General features: G+C 40.8%; 1 protein-coding gene across 3 annotated transcripts in view; it reads right to left on the bottom strand.

Annotated features, from left to right (window-relative positions):
- Window positions 1-19,619, bottom strand: part of mast1a (microtubule associated serine/threonine kinase 1a) — a 77,316-nt gene that overhangs the window by 53,512 nt on the left and 4,185 nt on the right. The window contains exon 2 of one of the 3 annotated variants that reach the window (XM_067579158.1): window positions 10,337-10,368. In XM_067579158.1, coding sequence (XP_067435259.1) covers window positions 10,337-10,368 — 32 coding nt within the window. Of the gene's footprint in view, window positions 1-5,146; window positions 5,369-10,336; window positions 10,369-19,619 lie in introns of those variants that run through there. The other 2 variants (XM_067579168.1, XM_067579175.1) reach the window with 2 other exon arrangements.

Genomic DNA, 19,619 nt, shown 5'->3' with positions numbered 1-19,619 from the left:
TAATGCATTTGGACTCAAAAGAAAGCAAAGCCGCAGCTTCCATTTCATAGAAGGGAGTTAAAAAGGAGATGGCAGCAGGAAGCTTAACTCAATATAACATCTGGCGTCATACTACTACACTTCACATTATGACGCCAACGTTTGTAAACCAGCTTCAAGAAACAGTGAGACGATTTAAAGGTGAATGATACAGCCGATACTGTAATTACAGAACAAAACGATTAACCGTTGAAGTCATTTTTCAAGCAAAAACGCCCATTTCCTGCTTTTCATTAGTGAAGATTTTTACTCTTATCATTGTAAACTGAATATTTTTAGGTTTTTGGACTGTTTGTAGGACAAAACAAAATATCATCTTGGCTTTTTGGAGTATTGTGATTTTTCACTATTTTCTGACATTTTATAGATTTATAACCAATTAACTGAGAAAATAATCATTAGTTGCATCCCTAATTTAAAGCTCTATTCGGTATGTGATAACGTAACACAATAGGAAGACATTGGACAGCAGGTCTGAGTTTGTCTGGTGCACTTTTGATGACAGACATTAAATCAGTTTGTTCTGCTCACAGCAGCAGATTGAGAAACACACGCTGAACGGTAACAACAACGTTTTTATCATTTCTACCAGTTTTATTCCAGTATGCTAACAAGTTCAATGTGAATGACTTAGATTACGCTGATGCCTCATTACATCCTGCAACACTGGTAAAAATCAGCTGTAATCAAATATCCCGGCAAGAAGTTGATGGATGATAATCAGCGATAACTCACCATCAAGCTGCACTAACAGAAAACATTCACAACACAATATTAGGAACTGGCGTGCAGTCATAGTGCAACATACATCTGTTCTGAAACACAGAAGGCAAATATATCTACAGTTCTTCAAACTTTTTCCAGAGCTTTAAACCATCATCATCATGGTCTTCCTCAGCAGATGGAGTTTGTTCAGTTTTCATCTTAACAGCTCAGTTAACTTGTTAGTCCACTGCACAAACACTATTTACTGAGGAAGACCATGACATGTGGTTGAAAGTTTATTTTGTTAAACTATTGTTTCCAAGAACAAACTCTCCCAATCAAGTTTTCAAACTATTTGCAGGGATGATGGACGATAATATTCCATGTTTTTAATGATTTCATATTCAGACATATATGGTCACGTTAGCAATAAAGGATGTCACAACTACAAAGCTATCTTCATAATAATTACATAAACCTAAATATATATGATTATGTTTATCTGGGAAATGACCAAAATGTTGCCAGCTTGTCATCCGACTCACCGTTGCTGTGTACGGGAAGTTGTGTTGTCATGTTGCCGCAATATCAAAGATAAAGCCTGTGTGAGTCTGTGTGTTTTGGTTAAAGCAGCCTGAACACCAGCCAGTAACAGATGGTGCTGTCATGGTACAAACAACAGGAGTAGAGCATGGAGAGAGTTTCCATGTTTAAAGCTGAGCTGTCCTATAGCATCCTTCACTGTACAGCTCCTTCATTATAAACACTGCCATCGTCATTTACATGTCAGTGAAGAACGTATACACTATCTATGCTTTATGGTTTGTGCACACAGGGGGAAAAAACAACAAGGAGGTAGATAAACATGTTCCTGTTTAAACACAATGAATGTACACTATGCACAAAATATCTCTAAAAGCCATCGCACCATTCTTCACTGTAAGTGTGTGTTCGTGTGTTGGAGCTAAAGTACATAATTGTGGTACCTACTTAGTAGCTATCGGGTTCACCGTCATAATCTATGCTGCCCTGAAGCTTAAAATAACCTGAATTAGCTGTCAGAGAGATCACAGCAACCTCACCAGATGGTAGATGTGTACAGGTTGAAACGACTGTAGCGAGGGAAGACTTGTTTTTGTGTAACTATTAAATATTCAATGTAGAATAATTTCAATAAGTCAGTCTGTTTCCCTCATCAGTCAAGGACGGTTTACCGAGTCTGACTGCACTATGGTGAGTTTCTCTTTAGCCTCACATGTGGAAAAAGAGCATTAACACTGTATTTCATGTGAGTAGGATGACATGTTCTGTTTTTTCTTGAGTGGGATGTGCATGTATGAGTGTAGTGTGTATTAGTGAGATGAGGTGCACTCTCATGTTCTTGGCAAGAAAACCAGAACCATCACTTCTTTTTTCATCCAGCTTCAGTCCCTCTATGCTCTTCTGTCTCCATTTCACAGTCTCCAAAAGCCAAAACAATAAACCAGCAGAGTTTTACCTTCAAGTGGAGAAAACAAGAGAGCAGGAAGGGAGAAGACGGACTGACAGAGACTGAGAGTCGTCATGGGCTCAGTTAACCCCGGTGGGCTACTCTTAAATGTAGGCTGAGACACTACTTCAGACTCTGCCTTTCATCCCACCCCACTCTCTTCTTCCTGCAGCTCTGGTGTGCCTCATGTTCCCTCTCTCTCTCTCTCTCTGTCTGTCTCTCTGTCTCTCTCTCTCTCTCTCTCTCTCTCTCTGTCTCTCTTTTTCTCTTACTCACTTATTTTTACTGCCTTCCTTTAGCTCAATCTGTTTGGGAGTGGGCACAAAGCATTATCTCTCTTAATTGCTGCAGCCAGCCAAGGAAACGCACATGCACACAAACACATAAACTAATGCAGAATGCCTCCACACACACACACACACACACACACACACACACACACACACACACACACAAACACACACACAATAGAGAGCAACAAAGGGAGAAAGCAAGAGAATTAAAAGGCAGAACAAAAGAGAAATCAAGGATAAAAGATCTGATGATATTTATAACTCAGAATTAGGACTCGGTATTGTTTTTATAAGGATTTTTCATATTAGTGCCAATACCTGAGCATGCATTACTGATACCAACTACTGCTTGATGGATTGCTATGAAACTGGATACAAATATTCATGTCCCCCGTAGGTGATCTCTCAACTTCTCCTCTAGCGCCACCAGCAGGTCAACATTTAAACGTGTCCGATACTTTGGTTTATGTCCAAATATTGGCAAAACTAATGACATTCCCATCAGCCCCAGCTGTAGCTTGTGCTTAGTGCTAATTAGCAAATGTTAGCATGCTAACACATGCTACATTAAAATGTGTTAGCATTTAGCTAGCACAGCCTAACAGAGCCGCTGATATGACTGCAGACTCTCTGTCTTGTTTTTACATAAACACAAACAGTTTTGAAAGGATCATTTTATTTGTTTTTTTAAATAATCATGGTGAACTTTGTACTGAGTAGAACATTTACATTCTAAAATGGAGACACTGTTGCTAAACTACCTGAAACATAGCACTAGCATAAATCCATCAGCTATAAGCTTATATTTGCTGTTATATTGCCGAGCCGATCTATCAGTCTCGCTCTACTTGACAGTTTTTAATACTCTGCTGTAGACAAATGGCTGTCGGTACCAAACAAGCACTGATGATGAATAAACACAGACCTACTCTGAATGGATGCTAACAAATACACACATACAGTGCAATCAGGCCTAATGCTGAAATGATGAGTTAATCAATCAATTAGACGATCCGCAGAAAATTAAACGACAACGATTTTGTTAATCAAATGATAATTTAAGTCATGGGCTCAAAAATTAAAATATTTATTGCTTCCAGTGCTTCTCTTTGTTTTATATTAGTGTAAATAGAATATCTTTAGGTTAGGACATTTTATAGAATAGGACAATAATCAGTTCATGATAGAAAGACTGATGTGATGCTAAAATAAACACCAATAAAGGATAAACTCTACACAAGTGAAATAAACAGATTAATAATATGTCAGACTGCTGATACACAAAAACACACACTGTGCAACAGACCTAAGAAAAGAGTAATTATGTTATGACACACACACACAAACACACAGACCGCAAAAACATGCCAAGTTCTTACAAGCCAACACACCCTTAAAACAAACATTCCCATGCACAAACATGCTTTCTCCTCATAAACACACACTCTGCATGGTGGCTGACAGTCAGAATGCGGGAGGCTTTATCCTTGTTCATATACAGAATATATCCTGCTGTTCAGTCCCAGCACAGTGGGAGCAACGGTGAAGACTCAGACTAATCCCCCCATGATCAGATGAGATGAAGACAGCTAAAATGAAGCGCCGCAGGAGGGGGGGGGGCGCGAGGGGGTGGAGGGAGGGATGGAGGGAAGAGGGAGAGATGAGAATTGAGGAAAACAGATATGGGGTAAATGTGAGCGAGGAGATGGAAAGCTGGGTGAGTTTAGAGACAGAAAATAATGGCAAGAAAAGGAGGTGGAGGAGATGGGAAGAAAAAAAAAACACACAGTGCAATGTGAAAGTGCAAAGACCAAAGTAAAAGCTAAAGTAGAAGAAAAATATAGAGGCTGATTGCAGAGGAGAAGAAGAGTGAGGAGACAAGCAGACAGCACTCCGGCACTGCCCACCGTTGGCTCTCCACTACACAAGCACTCCCTGGACACCGACAATAATGCCTTCGCTTCATAACGCTATCTCTGACACACACACACACACACACACACACACACACACACACACACACACAAACACACACATACTTCCCTGTGCATGTGTGTGTATGTACATGTGTGTGTATTTGTGTGTAAAGAGAAAAACATCAGCAGCTCACAAGCCATAATCTAAAGCAGACTAAACCCTTGTGCACATGTGCACCTCTACAATAAAGCTCAGCAAGGTTATAGATAATGGTCTGTTAGAACACACACACACACACACACACACACAGATGCATAAGCAAACAAACGATCAAACCTCACTGTTCTTTATAAAAGAAACTAAAGCCCTACATGCATTTACTCATCAAATATAAAAACATACTGTACAATATTAATAAAAACACATTACATACGTGTACACAAGTGCATGTAAAGACATCAAATACACACACAAGCACACACACACACCATATTGCTGGAGCTAAATGGAGACAGGGACACAACTGTGAGACAGCATGACAGCTGGCAGGGAGAACGGAAACATCACGGAAAAAAAAAAAAAAAAAAAAAACACACACACCGTCCACACAACAACCTCCTCCGATGAGTCAACTACATATTAACAACAGCAGGGCACCACACCGGTCACAAAGACTGCACGGAGACAGATTGTTGCCGTTTACCTTTTTGTGCGTCGGAACATGTTGCTAGCAGCGGAGGCTGTGTTGGCAGATGAACATGAGAGCAGCTGAGGCTCCACACACACACACACACACACACACACACACACACAAATAAACACACACACAGAGGCAGTCAAGAGGCAGCGATTACGCTCCACGCCGGCATGCCAGCCTCCTCTGGACAGTTAAACACATTCACAGACAGACACACACACACACACGTACTCTGCGATGTCTTGCCGTGACTCTGTACATGTGAAGAGTGTGCGCGAAAGAGAGAGCGAGAGAGAGAGAGAAGGAACGATTGGGAAGAAATGTCAGCCGTGTCACAGACAGAGAAAACAAGAGAATTAAAGAGAGAGGAGAGAGAGGGGGGGGGGGGAGAGACAGAGAGAGGGAACAGGCTGCCGAGCATCCCTCTCAGAAGGAGAGAGGATTGTGGGGCTGCTCTCAAGGGTATCGTGCCAAGCCAGGAAGTGTAGAGCGACAGAGCGAGAGGGGGGAGGAGGAGGTGAGGGCAGAGAGAGAGACAGAGAGGGAGAGAGAAAGGGAAAGGGGATGGGGGGGGTCAATGCAAACATACATATATATATATATATATATAGTATGAATGAGAGAGAGAGAGAAAGCATGTGAGGGAAAACCAGTGAGAATGTGAGAAACAGAGTGAAAGCTAGTCTGAGGTGGAGAAGAAGATGAAGGAGCAGCGAACTGAAGACTAATGTGAATGACAAGACAGAGGAGAGGAGAGACAGAGCGAGGCGGGGGGGGGGTGGGGGGGGTGGGGGGGGGGGGGGGGGGGTTTGCATGTGTGAATGTGTGTTATTCTGTGTATTTTTGATTGATCTTCATTACACTGACACATGGAGAGAGGGTGACATTAGTTTTTAAAAAGGTCATTAAAGGATAAATCTGCTGATCTTCAATATTTTTCTTATTGTCAACAAGATGAATTGATCCAGTAATGAATTGATCCTACTAACAAGTGCTGTCTGTGTATTCCTCTATGCCGTAGATCTTAATTATAAAGTATGGAGATATTCTATATTCTGACTTCTCTGAGCTGTCAGCTGTAGAGCCGCAACCATTAGTCGATTAACTGATTAGTTGATCAACAGAAAATTAATCGGCAACTATTTTGATAATCGGTTAATTGTTTTGAATTTTTTTTTTGTTTTTGTTTTAATTGATAATGAAAATAATCCTTAGTGGCAGAACTAGTCTGCTGCTCTCAGCCTCAAACCCATTCCTTCCAACCAAGGCTGAATCTTTTTAAAAAAAAGGCTAAAGGCTGCTGGGTAATGTATTTTTTATGTTCATTTGTTGGGGACTTTTCAGCTACAGATTAATGCACATTTCATGCTCTAGTGAGTATTTATTACTATTTAATTGTTATTTATGTGCTTTAATAGTTTTGGACAACAGTGGAGGTCTATCTATCAGGCTTTGGCTACACAGATAATACTTGTTAGTGGGATCAGTTCGTTGTTCCTTTTGGTCTTTTCATGAAACAATGTATTAAGGGAAGTTTCACTGAGAGCTCAGCTCCCTTTTGCAGGAACACTATGACCACACTCACACAGTTACACACCTAGAAAGTGCCAGGTCAACTGCAGTCAGACCTGCTGGCCACTGAGCATCAGCACTGGAGCAGATGGTGTTAAGGGTCTTGCTCAAGGGTACCTCAGTGGTGGTAATGAGGGAGAGGCAAGTGCTGTTTTTTCACTTTCTCCGCCAGTCTGGGGATCGAATTGGCACCCTCTAATTTTTATGCCACCGCTGCCTCATCCATTAAAAACACAACAATGAGCCACACTCTTGGACTGTGCTCCTTCATTATGATCAACATGGGCACTGTAATTTATTTTGAGTCAATCTCACATTCACCGTTCTGCTGTAACTGCAAAAACCCACAGTGTCCAGCTGTTTTGGGAAATAACTGAGCCTTAATAAAATGAAATTATGCATTTGTGAGCCATTTTGAAAAATGTACTGTATGTCTTCAATGGATACACATGGGAGCTGAGTGCCACAAACAGGGTGGGGAAGTCTGAAAATACTGGGATACAAACTAGCATATTGTTGGTTTTGGTCGTTTCAGAGCGTTTGTTGACAATATGAAATATTAAGAATAAGGTCAGCCTTATTATTTAAAGAAACACAGCCACCACAGACACATATGTCTCTTTTTATCCACGTAAAATACCATATTGGATGAGCTCTGGCATCGTTCATTTGCCCTAGATATCACAGGAGCTGCTCTGCAATGCCCATCCAAGGGAGATGTCATTTCTGTGTGTGTGTGTGTGTGTGTGTGTGTGTGCATGCATACTGTATGTGTACGCCCTCCCTCCTTCCCTTTGAAACAAATCCACCAAATGTTAAAGCTGACATGGGGTGACAGTTGCTCAGTAGTGCTGAGAGGAGTAATTCAATAATGGATGCTGTCTCTAAAGTAGGAGTCTGGATGGATAAAATATACATGGGAGAGAAGTGATGGGGGAGGGGGGGAAGGAGTGGTGGTAATATCACTGAGACACGGTGGGGGGTCACAGACAGGGATGGGTGGCATGATATCATATAGAAGACAAGGTGAGTGTTTAGATCTTTCAGGCGTTCCTGAAGCTTATTGAACCACTCAGGATATCAGTATTTTGTAACCTGGATGTCCTTCAGGTCACTTTATTCTGTTCCAAACGCCCAGTCATGATGCTGGAGTACAAGACTCCAGCTCCACCCGCAGGAGGATGTGTGCAGAAAAATCCAACAGCAGCACAGGCAGAGGGGGGGGGGGGGGGGGGGCAGAGAGAGTTGACCGTGAGACTCCAGTTCCAGTGTCTCCTTCATGTCATGCTGTGACATCTGCCACCCCGCCACATGGGTCAAAGGTCATGGGCAAAGCACACCCGATGACAGCAGCCAGGGACACACATGCATGCTGCACACAAGAGCACTTACACACACACACACAAAAATCCTCAATAAGGAAGTAAATTGTGATTACACATGCATATCACAGGCATGTATAAGTGAGCGTCTCTGCCAAGAAGATGTAAACAGAATACTGAGCAGACAATTACACACACAAATAAAAAATGAACTGAAGTAAAAATGAAGTAAAAACTGGGCTCTACACGGGGAGTTAAAGCCATGCTTCTTATACAGAACATCCTGAATTGGCAGTTTACATGATGTGTGTGATTCACATTCTTCTCACACAGAAGCAAAGTGGTCGCGCTGAAAGCAGAGTAAAAAAAGGCGAGTATGGCTGCACGTGGACTGCAGCAATTTCACAAAAATTTCAAGGATTTCTACACTCCGAATGATGACAGCGAAGTGTCAGCATTTTGTGGAAAATTACATCCCCCCTCTGCGTTCAAAGGTATTTTCAGACAGCGTTTTGAGCTGACATAAGACACTTTTCCAAATTCTGCCTGATTTCTGAAGTGCTTTTAACAGCAACATCAGCAGCAGCAGCAGCAGCAGCAGCAGCAGCTACTACAGCTAAAGTTTTTCAAACTCAACTTTTAGTGCACATGAGAAAATCCTCAAAACTCATTTCAGTTAGCGAGTTTAAAGAGATGTAACACAAAGACGCAGTGAGACAAACGCTGCAGACTAATGTCACTTCAGCGTTTGTATTGCACCTGTTTTGGATGATGAGATCCATGTAGGAGTAAATAAATCATTCTGCTTTGTTAAGTCATGTTTTCTTGGTGGATACAAAGTGAAAGAAAGAAAGGAGTGTGAGTAAGAGAGTGATAGAAACAGTGTGCAGGGGAAAAGCAGAGTGGTGAGTTGAATTTCAGCACCATGGACAGAGACTTTCACCCCGTAGACGCTGCACCGTGAGCACTTTTGTTCCATTTATCACATTTTACCTTCACATAATTGCCCAGTGTAACAGTTTTTACTTGCATGTACCGCAAGTGAAGAAATTTCAATCAGTTTTGTCAAACCTCTCAGGATCATTCAATCCCACTCACATTTAAATGGCACAGAAAACGACTCCAGAGACTTCTAATTCAGTCACTAAATGTGATCCATCTCTGCGGAGAAGCCGACCGCATCTCCCCGACTCCTTCTTCTCTTTGAAGCTCATCGTGTTTTTGTGCAGCCGCCGTAGAATGTTAATATCTGGCTTTAACGTTGACATTTTGAGGGAATTTTCTTTAATCGTTTCATTCAAGAGCACCGTCTGAGCTGGCATGAAGCATGAGAGCCGGTCTTTGTTTTACTTTCTGCTTCACTGATTTCCATGTTTTCCTCTTTAAAAGAACACTTTCAAACAACTGGTGGTAATAACAGAAAATTAATTGGCAACTATACTGATGACCAATTATTCATCTAAGTAATTTCTCAAGCAAATATGTTTAATTTTATAGATAAAAAATGGATCCATAAATTAAATAAATGGATGATACTTTTAATTTATACACACTAGCATGGAGCAGTGATTCTTAAAGGTTTTTAGACCACCATACCCCATAACTCTATTAATGTTGGAAATATCTGAGGTCTCTAATCACCAACAAAGAGACTCATTAGTGGCTCAGTGTTCTTGTCGCTCTCTGTTGTCTTATGTCCTAATAAAACACATAAAACAGCATAAAACACACAGTTGTTGACAATTTGCACAGACCATTTGATGGCTCCTGTTTTTCCTTCCTCGACCTCCCTTTCGCCTTCCCAGAACCACGCAGGGCGTTGAGGTCACAGCGCGGCACTCCTGCTGCTGAACGTTCATTGCACAGCTCACTGGTGCAACAGATTGGGCCGACAGAGAAGCTCTTAGAGTGAAAGAGCTCACGCAAGGCTGAAACATGCTGTGGTCTGAAGACAAGGCTCCCACTGAAAAAATACCATTACCTTCCCTTAACAAAGCTGGAACGATTCCAGTTCCTCAGAGTTTTCTTCTTTCCTGCTCTTTTTATGTCTTTCAACTCGCAAAACAGTCTGGTGGCCGTGCAGTGTAGAAAAACTGTACGACGATTTTCGACTTTTCTTGTCTGGAATACACCTTTCATAAATTTGATAAGCAGTGTGCAGTAGTAATATCGCACACAGCCACACAACCAACACAGCAAACAGACTCACCTGTAACTATTACCTGTAACTACGCACATACACACATGTGAGTGTGTGCAGAAAGGATTACAGAGCAACAAACATGCATACGTGTCAACTTACCTGCTACTTTTTCGGGGCAGAGGTAGATCCTTCTGGGGAGAAAGAGAAAGCAAGAGAGAGAAGAACAGAAGAAACAAAGAGCAGATAGATTAGATCATTTAGTATCAGACATCATACCGTCTGTTAATGAGCAGAGACATATGAACAGGATTCATACTGTAAGTGTGCTAATGAATTATAAAGTAGCAGAACAATTCCTGTATTCTCTTTGTATGAAGTTCTGTAAACTGAAGCTGCAGCTCAGTTAAATAATGAAACAGATAAAACTAATTATATTCACATAATTACTGTCTAAATTAATGAAGAAGAGGGAATTTTATGAAGAAATTGCATAATTACATATTTTGTTATCATCTATTTTCTCTTGAATGTTTTTTTGAATCATGTTACTGGTGTTGTTTTCATACCTCACTGTAAAGCATGTTGTTATTACTTTATGTGAAGACAGGACTTGTATAAATCAAATGAATCCAGGTCAAGCTTTACAGTAGACGGATTCAATCTCAGCTTTTGTTTGTAAGCAGCATAAATGTATTTCCTGAGTTATTACAGAGGAAATTTAAGAGCTAACACATTATTTTTCAAATGCCTGATGCAACAATATGCAAACCAAACAAAGACCAGCCTCGCAATAGCAATTATTTAACATTCCTCCTACAAAATAGCTTTTGCCTCCAATTTTTACATTCACTGCAACTGCCTGTAAAGTCATAAATGACTTCCTACAGTAGATGTAAACACATTCTAGGCCATCAGACCAGAAACATCTTCACCCCCCCCGCCCCTCTCTCTCTCAACAATGAAACCTTCAAAGGAAGCGAAACAAGCTATTCCCTGATGGACGCAATGTTTAGGAAATACATGGCTGCGTTTCAAATAATAATCACATTTTTCTCTTAATACAATTTCTCTGGATGAGACTCAACTACGGACAGTTTTGTGATTTCGTTGTTAATGTGGTAAGTGGGACACAGTATGAAAATTGAGACATCAGAGCTTCAGGAACCATCAGGTTGAGTGGAGCCAAAGTCAATTTTAAAAGTGTTGCTGCTATATTTATGACATTGGGACACAACAGCAAGGACTCTGATGTGATTAGGATCTACTGGGATGGAGCTTTATGGGGCTTGTTGCCCATCTATTCCCAATTTGATCTGTTTAACACTCGGCTTAGGTAAGATCAGGTTACCGTCAATTTCTATTGTCAGCCTGTCCTGGGCTGCTTATCAAGCAATTCTCTACAGTCCCGATGGCTCCGCTGTACAGATGTTATCATTTGTTTTTATCACTCAGGGACATCTTAATGACACACAGACATGTCAGTGAAATGAATGGAATCCAAGCGACTAACTACGTCAGGGTCAGAAGTTAAAAAACAAACACCGATGTGAGAGAAAAGGTAAGTGGGAAAATAAGAGATTGTAATTGGTTTTTGTGATTGTGTGCAGTCCTGAAGCGTTTCTCTCTCTCTCTCTCTCTCTCTCTCTCAGTCTATCTCTTTGTCTTTGTATAAGCAAACAAGCATTACAAAACCCAAACAAAGCCCAACTGATGAAACACGGCCTGACAGCTGGAGCTCTCGTCTCCAAACAATCTCAAAACAAGGGTGCTACCCAAACTCACCCGATTTACTTTCAGCACTGTGAGACATTAATACTTACACTTAATATAAAACTACAGGAACCCTACTGGGTCATAAAGAAGCTACCTGAGAGTTTTCATGAGACGACTGACACCACGCTCATGTCTTGTGTTCAGTATAGAGCTCAAGCCAGCAGTTGATTAGCTTAGCATAATGACTGGAAGCAGCAGGGGAACAGCTAGTCTGACTGTTAGAGTTCAAAACCCGCCTAAGAGCACGTCTAAAGCTCACTAGTCAACACGTTTTATCTTGTTTGTTTCATCTGTACAAAAATTGAAAAGTAAAAATTACAATTTATGATTTTTGACAGTTGTGTGCTTTAACTTTCTCTTGTTGAACAGTAGTTTTTCTGTCCACCTCTGTGCTTCACTTACACTACATGTCTGTGTTTGTTTACTGATTAAACAAGCAAGATATAACATGTTAATTAGTGAGCCTTATTATTATTATTTACTTTGGACAGAGCCAGGCTAGATTTTACCCCTGTTTCCAGTCTTTATGCTAAGCTAAGCTAATCGTCTGCTGGTTGCAGCTTCATTTTTCCTGTACAGACATGAGAGTGAAATCAATCTTCTCATTTAACTCTTGACAAGAAGGTGAATGAGCGGATTTCCCAAAATGTCAATCTATTCCTTTAATATGGAAAATTGAATAAACCTGTACGACGGCGGCCTTCTTCTCATTCCACTTTTTTTTTTCTCAATGGGAATGACATCACCCATCATAGTACGCTCTTTCTGGGACAGCTAATGAGTTGCATCATCAAGAGGAAGTGAGCTCGGCCAGGGTGAGTCAGAGAGGGCCCTGCAGGAGTCTTACGTATGTACGTGTGAGTGTGTGTGAGTGTGTGTGTGTGTGTGTGTGTGTGTGTGTGTGGGTGGATATGGGGTGATAGGGGTGGCTAATGGATAAAACCCCCCACCTGCTCCCTCTCGCTGTCTGTCCAATAGGCAGTTAGTGTATGTCTTGTTGCCATGTTACTTATTCGCCTCGATTCAAGTGACCATGACAACCTGTCAAAGTTGTCAGTAATATCCACTTTGAAGGACCTTGAAGTATCTATTTGTAAATGTACATTTTCAGGTATCAGAGAAGAAAATAAAGCCAGCGAGTGAATGATGGGAAACATGTAAATGCATCGATATCAGCATTATACCTTCAAGGATATTCACTATAGGAAGGGACAGAGTGCAGTTAACAACATGCAGATTTACAGTCGGCATGTTCATCATATATTTATTATTTATCGAGTATTACTGTCAAATATTTGCTGGTTTCTAACTGGATTGCTGATATTCTCTGTTTTATATCATTGTTAGTTAAATATCTTTAAATAAGCAATCTGAAGAACTCATGATGAGCATTTTTAACAGTTTTATAGATTTACAGATTGATCTATTAATTAAAAAGAAATCAGATACATAAATCGATGATGAAAACAATCATTAGCTGCAGCACTGGAAAACATCCCGATGTTTATTTTTCCTTTGTTTCACTTCATTCAAATTGATCCGTCTCATCTTTGGTTGACTTTTATACCTCAGAATGAAGCTATAATCAATAACCCAAACTATGTGATCACATTTAGTAACGACGTGTTAGGGTTGGTCACATCATCAACGATAACCGTGTTCAAGACAGATAAGTCAGCTGATAGTTTGAATGAGGCTGAACCATAAACTGTAAAACACACAACATGACATGATAGAAATATAACAGTATCACAGGCCTGAATGATCCTTATTTACTATTGATCACAATTAAAAAAACACTTCCTGTCTACATGTGTCACACATGAAAACCAAACAGCCTTTACAACACTGCATCGATATCCGCCTGTAGGGAAATAGGTGGGAATAACAGAAAGGTGTGATTACGCTCTATACACACACACACACACACACACACACACACACACACACACACACACACACACACACACACACACACAAACACACCACTTCACTTGTGCTGCTGAGGAGTATGTGAAAACCTAATCCCTCTCTAAGTTGTTAGGACTGATGTCTGGTTATGTGTATACATGCACAGATCAATAACTGGTAGATCTGTGACGTGATGTTTATCTCCTGATTCAATACTATCATGATACCTGGGTGCTGATTCAATATGTTAATTCTTTTTTTTTAAGTATTGCATTTCCACAAGTATTGCGATTCGATATTACGATTGATTGTGATTTTTGTTTACTTTTTTAACACTAGACCATCGGAAAAATTTGAATCATACCCTTCTAGAGACTGTGTGTATCATGAGTCATATTTCCAAAAACAACGCACATCACGTCAGTCTTTCTGTGTTTTATTTCAGCAGCATCATTTCTGGAAACCCCTCGGCTCTGTCTTAAAGCTATGCTAACGGAAAATCTGTCATTGGGAACGAGGTCATTACGAGGTCAGTAGGCCGATATAGAAGTCTTCTACCTGTTAGTTAAATAAAGTACTGTTGTAATAAAGAGAAATAAAGTAATGTTATAGCAAAGTTAAATGAAGTTCTGTAAAGTACAGCAGAAGGTCAAAGGTCAAATGCCATTAGCGGAAAGTGAAACTGTTAGCGGTCAGCAGTGCTGTTAAACTATAAGCAGGAAACTGGTGACTTCCTGCCACCGTTTGAATAAAGTAACAGCTCTCCAGTTAGCTGTTGTTATATATTTATAGCTCAGTGTAAATACTGAATTAAATATTGATTCAGAAATCAGAAAGCATGGTGATCAAAAAATCATTAAAAAAAGAATTTCAATAGTTAAAGGTAAACTACGCAGGATTTTTCTAAAAAACAATGTATAGACTCACAAAAATAATCCGTCTCAATCATCAGTTTTGAGCCACTAGAAGTGTGTCTGTATCTACAGAGACTCTGCCTGGATTCTCTTATTCTTTTTCTCTGTTCAGGACGTTTCTGGGCATCAACTCTTGGGCGGTGGGTGTGTAGCCCCCAGGTGGGTGTGTAGCCCCCAGCCGCTAACGGGCATCTCAAAGAGGCATTAATGAAGTGGTTTTATAGACGTACTGTACTGTAGACAGACTCACAGATGTCTGCACATACAATCAAACACCTCTTTGGCAAAATGAATCCATTATGTACAACCTCAAAGCTACAACTACAAATGATTCACACGCTGCTTCACTTTGTTGCAACAGGACCATTCAAAACACATTCAAATATTAGACAACTTTGTCCGCTTGACAAGTGCAGAAAAGGTGTCACATGTGTATTTTTTTTTTTTTTTTTTTGGTTTATATTTACCCAAGGACAAAGCGAAGGCCAACTGGAAAGCAAAGAAAAGAAAAATGGTAATATGCTGCTGCTCTGGGCAGAGTCATGAGGCTTCTGTTCTGTTTCTGCTGCCAAGACTGACAGCAGATTGCAAGGCAAATGTCACGCAGCGTATTCTTCAGTTTAATAGTCTACCAGCCTTCAAGTTTCACTTAAAAGCTATGAATTCAATGGTCATTACAAAGGCCTAAAATAATGTAATGGCTCAATGAAACATACGAAGCACAATCTTAACCTTTATTACCTTCCTGCAACTTTAAAAAGTGCTATTTTTTCTTACTTTGGGTGGTGTTTGGGGGATTGTGCTTAAGTTGGGCTCAAGCTATTGTGCTTTATAGGTGTCTGGCATGATAATTCAAGCCCAGTTAAAGTAGTTTAAATATCTGAAGCTATTCCCAAATATATTCTGGCCCAGATCTTATGCTTTGATGTGCACTTTGCTCTCTCAGAACAAAACCTAGCCTTTCTAAATAATACTGACATCAGAGGGATGTGATGAGGCAGAACAAAGCAGTGGGCATGGCAGTGAGTGACAGGGATTGGCAAACTGTGCTGGTTCTTCTGGAGTGATCACACTCTTATCCCTTGTGCTTAGCATATTGGAAATGGGCATGCTGCCCAGAACAAAATATTGGACAAATTACGCCGTGTGTGAGTGTGTATGTGTGTGAGAGAGTGGTGGACTCCATACTCCTACAACTGAGAGGGATGAGACACGCAGTATGACTTGTGTTTGTTTGTGTGTGTGTGTGTGTGTGAGTGTGTGAGCATATGGGTTAAGTGTTAGTATGCTCCACACACCTACAACTGCTCAGGATGGCACGATAAACTTCACTTAGTTGATATGAAAACGACTCATCTCGATGACACACACACGCTCAGAAAACACAGTTACAGCCAAATATAACAGGCTGAGTGGTGCCACGGATCAAAATGTTAATCATCATTGTGGTTAATCAAGTCTGTGTTTGTTCTGCAAAGTCCAATATCTTATTCAAATGTTTTAGTGGTGTTGAATTAAACTGAGGAGTGCCGTTAATAAATGAGAGCTACTGTAGTTATGCACATTTCAGCATATGACCGGATTAATCTCAAAACCTTTGTTGCATGTCACACCTCCTCTCCCAATGTTTCATATCTGTTTTGACGGTCAACTGTCAAAAAAAGGGCAAAAAGACCCAAATATACAAGCTAAACAAAGCAAAAACCGTATAACAATATAAGATCTGATAGTATTTCCAGTGTAATGACAATGAAAACACTGACACCAAACGCCATGCTCTCAATGTGGCATGTCAGAGAGAAAAGAGTGGAGAGAAACACGGACGAAAACAGCAGAAGTGGGGGCAGGTAAGGGATACTGAGGAAAAGAGACAAATGGAGAGAGATGGAGAAAAAGAAGACTCCATGACTTAAGACCAGCGGCAGGATGGATCGATCAGGATACTACTACTAGGGTGCAGTAGGTGACCACTGAAACATAAATCTATGTGCATGTGAATGCCAGAGTGCACACATGTACACATATATACCATATGTCTCCACAGTAAGTCCAGTAGGTGGAAGTAATGCATATAAACGCTGTCTGCCCACCGCAAATAAATGCAAAGACTAACATTCTAGTCAAACCTAAAACTGTACATCTGTTGAGTTGTGACTGGTTTGTGTTCATGGCATCAAGAATCTAAAACTGCTGGAAACATACAGTTTGCTTGGCGCCGTCTTTTTATGTTTATAGTCTTAAAATCATCCGTTTAAACCAAAATTTCAATTAGGCATAGTTTCTGTCCATCTGTCTGTGTGATAACAATATTATACACTGATGCATTTAATGAGTTTGGCTGTTTTTGTCAAACAAATTCAGGAAAAGGCATTTTTTAATATAAAAAAACATGATTATACTCGTATGTTCATGTTGTTCTTCATGGACGGGTGTAACTAATAACTTTAACAACAGCGTCCTACTAAGACATGACAGTAACAGTCGGTTTATACTTGATCAGAACTAGCTTACGACGAAATAAAAAGTGTTTACAGTCGTTTCAATTGGCTACACTGGAAGGAACAGTGAAAAGTCGGTCATCATGGCGGGTCGGCGAGACGTGATACCGTTTAAATACGGGGATAATGGTGCACATTGTCAGACGGTCTCTCCCGGAAGGTATTCATAGTGTTGCACTTCACATTAAAAGTGACAGAAATAGTTGTGTCAAGAATGAAGAAAAGAGAGCTAGAGAGAGAAGTTCAAACCCTGGCTCCTGTCTCTCTACACAACTGGCCAATCACATCATGAAGTGGGTGTGAATGTCAGGTTGTCAGCCGTACACAGCTCCCCAAATCCAACATCGGATTAGGTGTACGTGTGAGAGATTTCCAAAGCTATTTGACCGTCTGACAAGCAGTCCTGATGGAGTATAGAGGATCCTTAAACTGAGGCAGCTGAATGGAATTCAACCATCTTTTATTTTACCATTTATTCCTGTTCTCACTTATTATCACATGTTAACGTGTGTTTGGTGAAACAGGCCGTTTGGTTTCAATACCAAAGAATTTGAATGATATTCCACTAAACCCAACTCCGCCTTCGTTTTAGTCCTAATGTGCTTCAGTGTTCACCATCACAGACGACAAGAAAGATACCCTCTGCACACATATGCTACACATGTACAGACACACACCACCCCCCCCCCTCCCTCCTCTGTCTGTTTGGTGTGAAAGTAGATCCAGGCAGTAAAGGGATCCAGACATTGTAATAGCCACTTAAATGGGGTCTACTGTAGCCCACAGCTGTTGCCAGCCTTGACTCCTATGTTGCCCCCTCCTCCTCCTCCTCCTCCTCCTCCTCCTCCTCTTTCTCCTGGCCCCCAGTCCTTTCAGCCCGTCCTGCTGCTGGTGGTTGGTCTTCCTCCCCGAGGGCACACAGGGCTGTTAGGCCACCATTAGTCCTGCTAATGGGCCTGACAACTGCGCCACATCCTCAACATTTAGACCTCCTGCGTCTGAGATATGGATATCGACCACTTCAATGGGAATGGAGAGTAGGGGCAGGGGGTGGGAGTCGATTTGATATGTACATATAGGCATGAATGTGATGCGCACGACACACACACACACACAGCAAGACAGAAACACACAAACCACAGTACAGTCAAGTAAATTAATGGCAACACACACATACTTTACACTCAGCATCTGACTAAAATCAAAAGAGCAGCTTGACTCACTAATGACTGTCTTGTAAGTGCATGTGTTTGTATATTTGGGGCTTCAAGGCTATGCTTTAAGTGTGTGTGTGTGTGTGTGTGTGTGTGTGTGTGTGTGTGTGTGTGTGTGTGTGTGTGTGTACGTGAACACATCCAGTAGATTCTAGTTGATAACGAAGTCCATCTTGGCTGAGTGTGGGTGTGTGCTTCTGTCTTGCTGTGTCTGTGTGTGTGTGTGTGTGTGTGTGTATTACATTCAAAACTTTAATGATCACATCAAATTGCCCCCACCCCCCCGCGAGGCTGTCCCTGCCCTCCATTTACACTGACGAGGTCGATATCCATATCTGATATTCAGCTACAATTAACTTCTGCAGAAACATTTCAATCATGAGAACTACTGAGCTCAGCAAACTGACTGTACGTCTGCTAAACATCCCTTTTGGAAAAAAAAAAAAAAAACTACATATGTGATCTGAAAGTCTGATATGAACAATAATGAAAATAAAGTGTGAGAACACGACTCCTGACCTTTACGAAGCAGCTCCTTTAAAGACTAACTGAAAGAATTAGTCACTAAATTCATGGCAATTATTCTCTGCTTCAATCGCTGCTCAAATGTGAAGATTTGCTGCTTTTTACATGATTTTAAACGGAATATCTTTCAGTTTTAGATTATTGATGGGATAAAATCAGATATCTGAAGATGTCAGTGGGCTCTCAGGACTTGTGATGCCCATGTTTCACTGGTTTTTTTTAATATTTTCTAAAATAACTATTAGACGAATCAGTGAAAATAGTCATTAGTTGCAGCCCTCAAATATATATATATATATATATATATATATATATATCCCAACAGCTATAGAGAGGCAACAATTATCACAGGCCTCTGTCTAAATGTCACTGAGACACTGATTAGGATAAATCTCCAACATACAGTTCAATAATAAAAGCAGAAGTAGCGGCGCTGGCAGTCGCTGCAGTACATAGTCTTGACTTCCTTATATAGAAATGCACCCACACTAACTCCATCAAAGACAGGTATTTATCATGACATCTTTAATTTAGTGTCTGCTTGAATCCACCGGGCTGTACAGCAGGAGTATTGCACCTGTAGGAGTGGAGACTCGCAGCCTGGCAG

The sequence above is a fragment of the Thunnus thynnus genome, chromosome 3 (assembly GCF_963924715.1).
Source record: "Thunnus thynnus chromosome 3, fThuThy2.1, whole genome shotgun sequence".
Taxonomy (NCBI): Eukaryota; Metazoa; Chordata; class Actinopteri; order Scombriformes; family Scombridae; genus Thunnus; species Thunnus thynnus.
This window is presented reverse-complemented; position numbering and strand designations above follow the sequence as displayed.